This window comes from Rhamphochromis longiceps, linkage group LG5 (genome assembly GCF_057381845.1).
Source record: "Rhamphochromis longiceps isolate RC_006_pf linkage group LG5, R_longiceps_female_GT1.1, whole genome shotgun sequence".
Classification (NCBI taxonomy): Eukaryota; Metazoa; Chordata; class Actinopteri; order Cichliformes; family Cichlidae; genus Rhamphochromis; species Rhamphochromis longiceps.
In genome coordinates, this window is record NC_140561.1 from 14,600,854 (window position 1) to 14,613,932 (window position 13,079).

At 41.2% G+C, this 13,079-nt stretch overlaps 1 protein-coding gene across 22 annotated transcripts in view; it reads right to left on the reverse strand.

Annotated features, from left to right (window-relative positions):
* Positions 1 to 13,079, reverse strand: part of cast (calpastatin) — a 31,205-nt gene that overhangs the window by 8,255 nt on the left and 9,871 nt on the right. For 7 of the 22 annotated variants that reach the window (XM_085406019.1, XM_085406015.1, XM_085406014.1 and 4 more), the window contains 8 exons: positions 6,057 to 6,125; positions 3,595 to 3,708; positions 2,643 to 2,753; positions 1,909 to 2,055; positions 1,503 to 1,547; positions 1,318 to 1,419; positions 1,058 to 1,138; positions 382 to 420 (listed from right to left, as the gene is read on the reverse strand). In XM_085406019.1, the coding sequence (XP_085262145.1) occupies positions 382 to 420; positions 1,058 to 1,138; positions 1,318 to 1,419; positions 1,503 to 1,547; positions 1,909 to 2,055; positions 2,643 to 2,753; positions 3,595 to 3,708; positions 6,057 to 6,125 (708 nt within the window). Of the gene's footprint in view, positions 1 to 381; positions 421 to 1,057; positions 1,139 to 1,317; positions 1,420 to 1,502; positions 1,548 to 1,908; positions 2,056 to 2,642; positions 2,754 to 3,594; positions 3,709 to 6,056; positions 6,126 to 12,390; positions 12,581 to 13,079 lie in introns of those variants that run through there. The other 15 variants (XM_085406030.1, XM_085406028.1, XM_085406032.1 and 12 more) reach the window with 11 other exon arrangements.

Genomic DNA, 13,079 nt, shown 5'->3' on the forward strand with positions numbered 1-13,079 from the left:
AAAGAACAGAAAGACTTGGTGAGACACTGAACCAAAAAAGCTTCTTCGATGCCAGGAGGCCAAAGTGGGAGTCGGCTATGATGCAAATGTGGGTGTGTTAGTGACTGTGAGTAACTATGAACACATTCCTCGGTTTAACTGGTGTATCACTGTGCGCAATGTAAGTGTGCATGTGACAGGGCACATATATTTGTGAGTGTTTGGGTTTGGTCGGACAGGAGCCAACAAGCTCAAACGGAGAAGGTGGTTTCTTAGGACAACACCCAACACATTCTCCACCCAGGAACGGGTAGATTATACAGTGGAAACAGCACTTCCTGCATGTGTGAGTTATCTGGACTACAAAGAACTGATAGCAGGAGTTTGAAAAGCTTTACTTACAGGGACATCCACAGGTTTAGCATCTGCAGGAGCTCCACCCTAGAAAGTATAAAGTAGTTTTACACTTGGTAAGAAAAATAAAATGGTGAAATCATTTAAGATCTGAAAAGGCCTTCTAATTCTAAGTAATAAACATGCCAGTAGTAATTGTTGATTGGTTTGGTTTGTTTGCTTCTTTTTGTTTAACAGGATCATTTTTTAATACATTGCTGATGGATTTGCATGAAAATGTTACCAAAAAAAGAAATGGAGCTTGGTTTTTCTTTAAAGCAATTACATTTTGGATGTAATCTGGATTTGAGATTTTGGCAAGATTTTATATTGCAAGGTCAAATTGGACATTTCCTGCCATAGTCTCAGGAATAGGAAAAGGCTAAGACATATCCTCTTGATTTTCACATGAAAACCTCAGACTAATCTGGATCAAATATCCTTCCAGATGCAGGAGTCAGCCACTCTTGCTTCATACTAACAAGTTATCAGTCCTAAAGCTTTAATTTGGTGTCAAAGTCATGCCTGTAAAGCAACTTTGTCTAAAGAACATAAGCTAAAAGTGACAGTTTCCTACCAACATAAAGTAGTCCCTACGAATTTGTCAGCGAAGCACGCAAAAGCAAAAAACAAGGTGAGGTTGGGTAGAAAGTTTAGAAAGCAGTGGAAAGTGGTGCACACTGACCGTATTTTTGAATCTGTAGTTTGGAGGCAGTGTGTCGTCCCTTTCTCCACACTTCTGACCTTTCTCAGAGGTGATGTCATGCTGTGACACATGCATTACACGGTTACACACTAAAGGCCCATGCAGCTTGCTGCTCACTTTCTAAAGCATACACACACACACACACACACACACACACACACACACACACACACACACACACACACACACATGTTGGAGTGTGTGTGTGTGTATGCTTGCACACTGTGGCTATGCTATACCTCTTTGACCTCTGGCCCCGTGAACACAGGCTCTGGGCGAGCGAACGGATCAGTTGATGGTAGTATGTTGGCCAGCTCGTCGATTGCATCCACTGGAGGTGCCTGCGCATGCAACACAGCTCAGCACACAAGCGCAAGCGACATGCTTTTTAAAGGAAACTAGCACTGCTACATTAAGTCTTTACCTGTTGGGCTCCTTTAGCTGCTGTGGATGTAACCTCCGCCTGAACCTGCAACACAGATCCAGAATCAGGCCACAGACCTTAACAACACAATATATCCATTGTGCTATTAGGAGTAAGGCATCATGAAATTATCAGCCATAAAAAAAAGAAATTCCAACTCTTTCTTAGTTAATTGCTTTAATGAAATGACTTTTCTTCTTTAGAATTTCCAGAAAAAAAATGTTTGATTGGTGTGAAAAATTCCTGCTAGCCATGACAACACCTCATCACAACATCCTCATCCATTCATTAAACACAGAGACCGAGAGGATGAATTGAATTGAATGCAAAATCATCACTGTGCAGAGTATACGGAGGGCAGAGTTGACACACAGCCTCTGCCATGTTTGGCTTCAGGAACATCTACCTTTGTTTGCACTGATTTAGCTTCTTCCTTTTTGCCTTGCACAGACACATTTCCAGCCGCAGCTGTGCCTGCTGCAGCTGGCTTTGATGTTTTAGCAGGATCAACTTTAGGAACATCAGCTTTGACTGCTGTGGCAGCAGTGGCACTCTAAAATGCAACAAGATTTGATTCTATTACAGGCCAAGTTCATGTCAAGTAAAAGTGCAGATCTGCTACATACATGCAAAACACCCAAAGAAACAAATGAAAGACAGGAAGTCACTTGAGGAAAAGAAAGCCTCCACCAACTTCTTTCATCTAGAAGTGTTGTGCAATGAAACTGGGGTCAGAAGGGACATGAGTAAACTGTATGCCTCTCCTCTTCATTTGTTTTTTCCTCACTGACTCGGAGTGATGATGCATGCGATGTTGCAAATGGACGGGCGTCGACTATGACGAAATGCAACAACGAGCAGAGGCATGCTGAGCAAAGAGCTGCAGTGTAAAGAATGAAAGTCCTTGTTCTTCAAAAAAATAAAAAATAAAACTCCGAAAAGGAATTCCAAGGCATTCCAAGAAACCCCTAAAGCTAATAAGGTATCTGGACAGTCTCAAGTAAGCACAACCCCAAAAAACCTGATAAGACTACAAGGAAGAAAAAAGAAGAGCGAAAGGCAAGTAGGCCTTGAAAGATACACCCCAAGAGTCATGGAGGCAGTGAAGACTCAGAGTGGCATTAGTAGTCAGGCTTATACCTTAGCCGTGTCCTTAGGTGACTCTTTAGGAGCGGGCACAGAAGTGGCTGCTGCAGTGCCAGCAGTGGGAGGAATTGTAGGTGCGACTTTGGCTTGGGAGACAGGTGCAGTCTACAAACATGTCGCCAAATGATTACTCAAAAACACAAGGAAGCCAGTAGATGTACTGACACAGTGTAAATTTTTAAAGTGTTAGTGAAAACGAAGCAGAAGAACATTTACACTGATCACTGGTCAGCTCAGTCACAGTTACCCAAAAGATCTCAAAATAATATGAGGGCTGAGACTGATGACCAGTGATCAGTAAGAGTTCAGATGCTGGAGCTTTTTCATGCCTTAATCACCTTGAACTTTGGGGATTTATTTGCATTCATGAAATATTCAAATACCTCACACACAGTTCACAAAATTTCTAATAAAATAATACAAAAAACATTATCATTTAAAAGATTGTTGGATTAAAGCAAAGAAAAAGCACTAGCTAGAGTTTTGGCCATGATGGCATTACCTTTAACACCTCTCTAGTAGCGCCACTCGCCTCTGCAAACAACATGTCAATAACAGTAGCACTGGCCAGCGTAGTGTTAGTCTACAATCGAGAAGCATGTGTTTAAAGAAAGTGAAAAGAGACAGTTATTCTTTAAGTTAGTGTCACAGTTTGTGAGGAGCATTCATCCCATGCAGGTCATATCAGATCTTTTATGGTGGCACGGTGACAGTCCAGCTTCTGATGCAAGATGAGTGAACGGCCGTGCCAGAAAGACGTCACAGACAGACAGGTAAGATGTTGCGTAACGGTGATGACCAAAGATGAAGCGCGTAAAGAGATGACTAGTGATGAGCACACATGAGGTGCTGAGGCCAAAAGAAAGAAGCAGAGATTCATGTTATGTCACGCCAAAGCGCTGAAAGCCTCCACCACTTTTATTCATACCCGCCAGAGTTTATCTACCTCTGGTTTGGCTTTAGGTGCCGCTTTCCCTGCTGTTGCAACATTAGAGCTTCCTCCTGTTGTCGTGGTAACCGCCCCAGGCTTTGTAGCCATTCCAGATCCCGATGTTGGCGTCTGCAATGCACCAGGTGAGGAGAAGTTGATCAACTGCAATTTTTTACAGCTCTATGGATGCTAGAATTGCCTGTGTGCTTGGCTTTGCACATGAAAGCTAGTTAACTTATCGTCAAGACAGCCACAGAGACTGTGAAACCTACTGTAATATATCTTAGCCTGATATCTTAAAATGACATCTTCTTGGTTACGCTTGAGGGTGGTGAGCAATTAGATATGTTGGTGATTGCAACAATACTCCGTTTCATAACGTAGCTCCGCACATCAGCTGGTAATGTGACTGTGGTTCCATGTTTTATACCTTCTATTGCTTAAAGGAAGGCATCACCAACTGATTTAAGCCAAAAGGACACATCCTCAGCAGAAATACTGATGCGACTGCTAGCAAGCTGGCTAGCAGCATTATCGTTTCACGTGCTGTTGTATTGTTTGGCATTTATGTGTGTTAAACTGTCATGCTCACTGTAGAAGAATGTATTATTATGTGCAATCAGGGACTTAATAAGTTAAAAATGTTCACAAGATGCCATGGCTAGCATGACAATCCCAGTCAAATGTGATTGTCATTTCAGGTAATTGCACAACTTGCAACACTGCTATGCCATTACGTGTACTACAGGGAATTGTGGTAACAAAAGTATCCAAATTGAGATGTAGTAAATCTTTCAGCCTTTTTTGCTTCCATTATAACCTGCTTTTTCTGAAAGTCGTTAAACTTGCAGAAAAAGCAACACACAAGTAAGATTCCATATTTGTAAGGTTAATAGGTGAACATTATAGTTGTGTTTTTATGTGACAAGAAACTGGCTAATAGTAATTACCATACATTCTGCAGGGACATATTTTTTTTATAGCACAGTAGATTATCTTTCCCATTGCACATGGACACTGAAACACAGGCAGTTGTACTTTACTGTGGCAAAGCAAAAAGAAGGAAGCAGGGCAATGAGATACTTACAGTGAAGGTTAATGACTGAGTAATATAAGCTCAGTGTGTGAATAGGTCTAAAATAAAACCATGTAATTCTCTCACTTCTAAATATCCGACTAAACCTTATCTCTACAAGCCGGGCACCAAACTATACACCGTCTAAGCCCCGCTGCTGAAAGATGTGTGAAAACAATTCAGGCTGGCACTATGGCTCTGTTCAAACATTATTTGTATGCAAGTAAAAGAGATAAATGACAGGCAATGGAGTGTACTATTACTTTGAAAAAAAAATAGTCATTAAAAGTGTTTAATGAAGTACACTTTATATAAAATACAGTTATGGTCAGAAGTTTACGTACACTCATCATAAGCATCAATATTGTGGTCATTTAGTTTGATCGGATATGTCACTACTTTGTCATGTTGTGGAAGAAGACCCAAACTGTCACCTCCAGATGAAAGGGAATGGAGCAGGATGTTAAGGAACAACCTGTGAACCAACAGGCTCAAGCCTGCCTTCAGCTGGAAACTGCTGTGACACCAGTGTTATTGTCCACGGTGATGTGAAATTTATGTAGTTGTCATGGACAAGCTAAATGCCTTCTGGAGAAAGGTTTTATGGGATAAATGAGACTCTGTGAGACAAAGATGAACTATTTGGCCACAAGAGTATGCTTGGAGGAGTAACTGCTTTCCTAAAATACTATATCTGCTGTTGAGCATGGTCCTGAAGCAACACACTCCAGAGCTGTTATGGTGCCGGTGGTACTCGTACATTGCATGAAGTAATAATAAAAAATTCAACTTAATCTCAAGTCAACAGCTAGAAGATTGACACAATTGTTGTTTGGAATGAATAAGACAAGTTAACATTAAGCTTCTCAAATGGTCTCTCCAAAGCACCCACCTCATCCCAATTCTTCTTTTTTTTAAGTCATTAAATATATGTGCTGTGCAATCATGCAAACCTGGAAACCGTTTACCAACAAAATGCTGATGTTTGCAACATTTTTTCTACCAATAGAGTTCATATACATGCTAATATAGTTACATTCCACTTAATTTATGAGTTCCTGATTGAAATACTGATGAAGTCTTTTAACATTTCCATTAGTCTTCCCTGGAGAATATTCCAGTCAGCATTCAAGCAGCAGTTTGACAACCTTGGTTTGCGAGCAGCATTAATGGGTTAAACAGGGTGTTACCTGCCTTGAGTTTGAAGGAAGGAAAAGGAAAATGTTCTTTTTGCTATTAATCAAAGAGCTGTGCTGGAACAGGAAAGAAAGTAACAATGCTAGAACAACAGAAAATGCTGGGGGGTCAGGGGTCAAACTGGCAGTCAACAAATGAGTTTCTTTTGACAGACTGAGGGAGGAGAAGAAGAAGTTAAACAGCATTACAGGGGAATGTCTAATACCTCAAACTGTGCAGGCTTTCCAGTAGAGACCTGAGCTGCCGGTTTGGGTGTTGTCTGGCTGGACTGCGACTGCAGAGAGAAAGAGACAGAAGTCAAATATGTGCAGGGAACACAAGAAACCACCCAGCAACATGTTGATTTCACAACAGCAATATTTTTGGAAAACAAAACGTTCCAGTAGACTTATTTCTGGATAAAGCTGAAATCGTAATCGTTACAGGTTCAGGTCAATACAGTCTCCTTTTCAAGTTGAAAACAAACATGGGGAGAAATGCAGGACTGTAAACTGCTCACAAACACACCCATCACACAGCAGTCAGAAGTGTTTGATTCAAGTCCTACATTCCTGACTGTGCGGTGGGACTGTTTGACAGCAGTGCGTCAACGAGACTGTCGTCTGTGGTCACCTTAGAAACTGACAAGAAGAATGCAGGATTCACATCTCCAGCCAGTGGCATCCAGTGCAAGCTGAACGCTAACATAGCTCACATTTTTCTGCTTAAGGAACCAGGAGAGATCGGCCTTTGCCTCCCGTAGCTGAAGACATGCAGCCAGTATTCACACACATGCATACTGGATGGAAGTCATATTTGTTCTGCACTGCACTTCTTCACATAGAAACAATTAGTCATACTATATCACTGATGCTTTGATCTTTGTCTTAAATTCCCCATAGCTGAGCTGTAATAAAACAATCTATAGAAGCCGTGTTACAACGCATGGGATATTATTACTTTTTATCATGTGTACTAATCAAAGCAAACTTTCCTGGAATGATAGTTGCAGGACCCATGGTTTATCTGTGGGTGCACGGCAGTAGTTTATCATTTAAAACTGTCATCTGAAATATTGATCAGTTATTAGCCTGTTTTTTTACAGTACTGGAAATCCTTCTGCAAGGTAGAATGTCATAAAGATCATTGTTCTTAATACATTTGAGAGAAATATACAGGCCTTCAGAAGCAAATAATGTTTCATTTTGTTTTGTTTTTTTAAACTACAAAAATGTACAAGAAGTAAAGCCTTACACTACTACTCAGTTTCCCCCTGTAAAACATGTGACCTTTATCTGGATAAGGATCGCACGTCAATGAAAAGGTGTTACTGCAAGCAGAATGCACTGGGATTGGAATCTGACCCGATCAGCCCAGTCACATTTGGAGATGGACTCTGTAAAGCCAACTCTCGGGGTCATCTAAATCGCACTCTTTGCGTCTACTCGCACAGGCTCCAGAAAGCTACAGGTAATATATCAGCACAACCTCGTAACGTAGAGCGGAGACAGTAGCACTGCTCCCCTGGACTGTTTTTCCTGTTTGTGCAGTCATTAAATGTGAGGCTCATCCAGACGCCTTGATTCTACCTGTAATAAGCTTCACAATATTGTGAAGATTGTGCTTTTAGTCTAAAATATGCAACCGTGTACAAAAATAAACTTTCTTTTGTTAACAATTATACATGTTGCGCACGTAGTCCAGTATTTTAGAAGCATATACTGATCTCCAGGTGGAGCACAGTTTGCTGCAGAGCCCAGCCCAGCTCTTTTGAAGGTGTGAATACAGAGCAGTGAACCTCCACCCTGTTTAATACTGCTGTCCGTTTCACATTCAGCTCCATATATTGTATGCAGTTGTATCATTGTAGACTCAGACCCAGCCCAGCCTGTCGGCGAGCATTACTGGTTTTTTTTCCATTTGTTCATAATAATAATAATAATAATAATAATAATAATAATAATAATAATAATGATCATAATAAAAGAATAAGAGAAGTGTACAGAAGTATCCATAACAGATTAACAGATACAATTCTGTGGGGAAACCCCCCAACTATATCTTCCAGTTATTATGCTACTTCTAATCACACGTAAGCTTCTGAGCGAGTTAACCAGCTATGCGTCCTCTTTTACAGCTACACAGGTAGGATGGAGGTAAAGCACATATGTATGCTTGTGAATGACAGTCAAGGTAAATAACATACAGAGACAGAGGACATGTGAATCATCTGCATTAGGTGAACTCTGAGTTAGTAATGATTGCAACTTGGCATAATCAATGATTTCCTCACGCGCTCAAATAGTCACACGGGCTCACAAAGTCATAATCCAGGTCGGGATTAGCACACACAAGTCACATGCCTTCTGCCTTTCACACTTTTCAGATATGAACCGACAGCTTTAAGAGTCAACTTCATATTATTTAGATCGAGAATAAAAAGGAAGTGGCACAGAGGAGAAAGTGAGGTCACAAGCAGCCAAGGGGAAGTTGTGTTGATCCCGTTACCACTGTAAATACTGAACGTTGCCAAGTTACTTAAATAACCAAGAAACAGATGAGCTGTACTGCATGATGTGTCAGGCGCATTTTGCTGCATGTGAGACAACAACTCCACAAGCTTGGATTTTCATGACAAAATGATAAAAGTAGCATTGGATATTTGAAGCCTTGTATTCTCATGGCAGTGATCTGTTCTGGAAGCAGAATTTGCAAACATCTATAGAGCACAAGAGATTGCTGAAAACTTCTAGAACTAATAGACACACTCAAGCCATTCTAGTGGCGCTAGCTTTTATTTAGTTTTTTTAATGTGCCTGCAGTGTTTGATTCAACACAGGAATAATTTAAAGAAACAGTGAAAAGCACCTCTAATTCCATTTGATTAAAGATGTTTAGGCAATCACAGTATTGACTTCCCCCTTCTTATCTACAAAAGGTATTTTGATGTGTCATCAGAGTAATCATACTGACCACATGAATGACATCATTACTTCATCAAAACTTTCTTTTGCAGAAGCGTACATTATGGCAAAACCTATAACAGATTTGTGAGTTACAACAAAGAGTAACACTGTACGGATCAGAACAAATGACATATTTCCATATCACTGTATAAATTAGAATCATGTTCATGCGCTTTTGCATTTACCTCATGAGGGATTCTCTGTTGAAACTATTCTTCAAAACCACACGCAAATACGTGACTCATCACCACTGCAGAACTCCGACAACACCGACAGATGCCACTTGACAAAGGCCAGGAAGCACGACCCGCTTTTATAATTGTACAGTAGGCAAACAGACAGAGCTCTTAGTTCATTTCCAATCGATTAAAAGAAGCAATACACTGAAACATTAAGTAGTAAATAGTTGAGCTCATCAGTATGTTTACAGTGTCAATATCAGACGATCTTGAAAACATTTATTAAAGAGATAAAAGAAATATCCTCTTAAAAGGAAGCCAACACTGGAAGATGCTACAAAAGAAAGAAAGAAAGGATTTCTATTGTAAAATAAAAGTGAACAAAGATGACGAGGGCAGAAACCTGCACTACGGTTAGGAATCAGAAAGGTTAAAAAAAAAATAATCATCAACTTTAACTCAAATAAAATAAAACCTGAAGCATGAAACATTTTGTGGATTAGTCCTACTCACTGATTTAGGTAAATTAAAAACAAATGTTTGTGTGTAACCTCTGTGTTCACCTGAGACCAACCCAAACTCTCAGGAAGTCTGTAGTGACTCCAGACTTCTGCATTCCTACATTCCTCATGACTACGGCAGCAGCAGATGCACACTGCAAGTACACGTACACGCATTAGGTACTGGGTTAAACCCACTTTCGACTTTAAAACTGCCCTAATTTTTCACGCCATTGACTCAAAGAGCTGGAGTTTTTCCCTTTTAAATTTTGATGCATATTGACATGATAGAATCAATATTGTTTCAGAACCTCTTGACAAAGAAAACCCAATTGTGTTCACTCTTATTCGACAACGAGTGGGGGGAAAGGACCACTTTCTTGGTTAACACAAACCACAACGCACCACAGAAAAAAAGGAAGTAGCAACAAGTCTTCCCACAGAGCAGACACATTTGGATCAAACATAGTAGACACATTTGTTTTCTACAGACCAGGTGTTGCATAAATGTCATGAGCCGTGCTTGACGTGGTTTATAGCAGGTGCTGAGTCTTCCAGATGTGCTCGGTATTTGGTCGACCTGTGGCTCATTTGAAGCTGCCTTATGGTGCCATGAGGTCAGGCAGTGTCAAATGTGGCCCAAACACGATTGCAGATGCTGGCCACATTTTTTCTGGGTTATAGTTTCAGAATAATTTTTTGGGAGGTATTTACTAATTTTACCAAACAACCGGAAGAGGCCTAACATCCACTCTTAGGAAATCTCTGCCGTCTTGATAAAGTATTTATTGTATTGATCTGAGTACATATTGGACTGTGTGAAAGTAAAGTGAAGTTGATGGAGGTGAGTTATAAGCTGTATACGTGGAGCATACTGCACAGCAAAACTTAAAAGGTCCAAATGATCAATAGTGCCTTTATCAGAAGATGCACTCAATAGTAGAACTGACAGTATGCAAGATGTCACTTGCCATTCTGTCCAGCCTTAAGTTTTGGCTCATTCTTTATACAAACAACAGGTATACAAGTTTGATAAAAAAGCCAATAGAGCAGAAATAACCTTTGCACGCATCATATATGAAAACTGTGCAGATAATACAAACTTTATGAGACCTTCTTTGGTTGAACCCGTGACAGTGAACTAACTTCTGCAGCTTGTGATGTTGTCTTCTTAAACAGCACTCTGTGTTTCTGTTATGCAGCACAGAAATGCACAAGACAGTAAAAGAAGAGGGGGGGGCGTGTCATAAAAATGATGCAGGGTTCCAAATTTAGTCGAAGCGTGGAAAAGACTCAATAGTTAGCATGGATCTGCTTTGCAAAGGACATATTGATTTTGTCAGACACATACAGTACATACAGTAGACTGGGATTCGGTGCAGTTGTAGTCTGAAACACAACAGCGCATATAAAGATCGTGATATGTGAACATATGTTGTTGAATCTTTTATTCCATGTAAGACACATGACGTATGCAAACACTGACATGCCGTGCATGTCCATAGATAGAGCCACTGGGTAAGCAGCGAGGACACTGCCTGATGTAGTTGATAACGGGACACCAGTAACATCATGGTCATTCTGAGAGAGCTAGACGCAGTGCTGGGCATAGTTTAAGTGAGTGTGTCCAAAATAGATGCAGCACTTTAGATCCACACCATTTCTGTCACATGACTTGGGCCAGCAGTGACAGTGTGGCAAGGGCGGCGCACTGCCATCTGAAACCAACAGGTTTTGGTAGTCTTTCAATTTAGCACGACAGGAAACTGCCTGTCAGCTTGAGGTTTATTGCTCAAGTCTTTGTCTGCTGTCAGATATGAATGATAGAAAAACACACGCAGGCATGAAACGCCAAGACTGCACTCCATATTGTGCATTTGTCACTGGTCAAGGAACAATGCAGTACATATATCCAGGCCCTACCAAACAACAGGGACTGAAGCAGTAGCTTTGCCCTCTTATGAAAACTGATGACTAATGCTGGCCCCACCCAACACACCACAGACACGCATATGTGAAAATGGCTGGAAACGACTCCTCAGCTTTCTGTTTTAAAATAGCACTGGCAACTTGTGGAAAAAAGGTCAATAGTGATAAGTGGCTCACCTCTGACCAGTGGTGGAAATGACGAAAGCTGCAGTCAGCTGCATAACAAGGAAAGAAAGTGGAGCAATAGTGTGAAAGTTAAGCGTTTCAGTTTTAGCACAGAGCTGCAGCAGGAGGAGCATTATTGCTGGAGGGCAGATTTCAAGAGAGCTGGGTGAAATCAGGAGTAATGGCGTTGACTAAACGTACTTTAAAAGGCAACCTGTTCTGATGAGGTGGTGACGCATTTAACTGTCACATCAGGCGAGGACAAGAAACAGGACAACCATGGCAAAATTACAACTGCAGCCAAACAAAATCCTAATCATACAAGACAAACAAACCAACCCTTGTGCTTCAGTGTTTGTACTGCATTTTCCCATCAGGATTATTGTATCACACGTTTACAGTGAGAAAACCCAGTATGGAGAGCACAAAAAGATGATATAAAGCCATAAAGAGCCAGGTGTCAACCTTGAATGCCACATACATAAATAGTAATGAAACATTTGATTGCTGGTCGTTCACGTTTACTTGGAACAAAGTTTTTGTTACACTAGCAACAACTGCTCTCAAGGCCCATTTGAGAGAGACTAACACAAAAATCTTTAGTCCTTTAGTTCCATAATTTGAGGCTTAAAGGGAAGCACGCTGATCTTACCACAACATGAAGGATCACATGAGCGATAAACTGTCAAATGCTGATCTGAACAAACGTTCTGCTACACACCAGCCACCAAAGTGATGTGACAGGTATCAAACAGGAAGCTTCTCCACGCAAGCATTTACAAAAGAGCAAGCATAAAGGGAAATACCATCCAGATACATACCATAGGTCAGACTGTGAGTGTGTATCCTCTTTAAATGTTGCTGTGAATACTACCAAGAGGCTCTCTTCAGGCTGCTTAACCTAAGACCCCTGCTTTAGGAACACTTTAGTTCGAACTTTATGTCATGCACACGCACACATGTAAACACATACACACACCCAGCAGTGAAAAACTTGCTACTCCGCCCTCTTTGAATCAGCACAACAAGACGCCGCTGCATCAGGCTCCACCCCTTCATCCAACATGGCAGAGCAGGCTCGGTCGGATTGGGCAGTTGAACACATGAAGCCCCACCCACTGCTCGATGGGTGCCAGGAAAACTGAACAAGCTTTGGGTCGGGCTGGGCTAGGTGAAGACGCATGATGCAGCTCAGCACGCGATAGCCTGCATCAAGCCGGAAGAGGTGAAGAAGAGAGAAAGAGTTGAGGGGTGACGAAGGAAAGTAGATTTTCTGCAGCAGTGCTTTGGCAGGAGTCTGGGTGTGTCGGGTAGACTCACAACTTTGGAATCTAGAATGCAAAGCTACAACAAAGGCAGAAAAGAGGAGAGGGAGGGAGGAGGATCCATCACATGCAGCTCAAACCACACCCTAAGGCAGACAGAGAGGAACATTAAAATGGGGGAGAACGACAAAGTTTAAAGGGCAAGAGCAGTGATGTTCAGACATGTTTGTTTCCATCACAGGTCG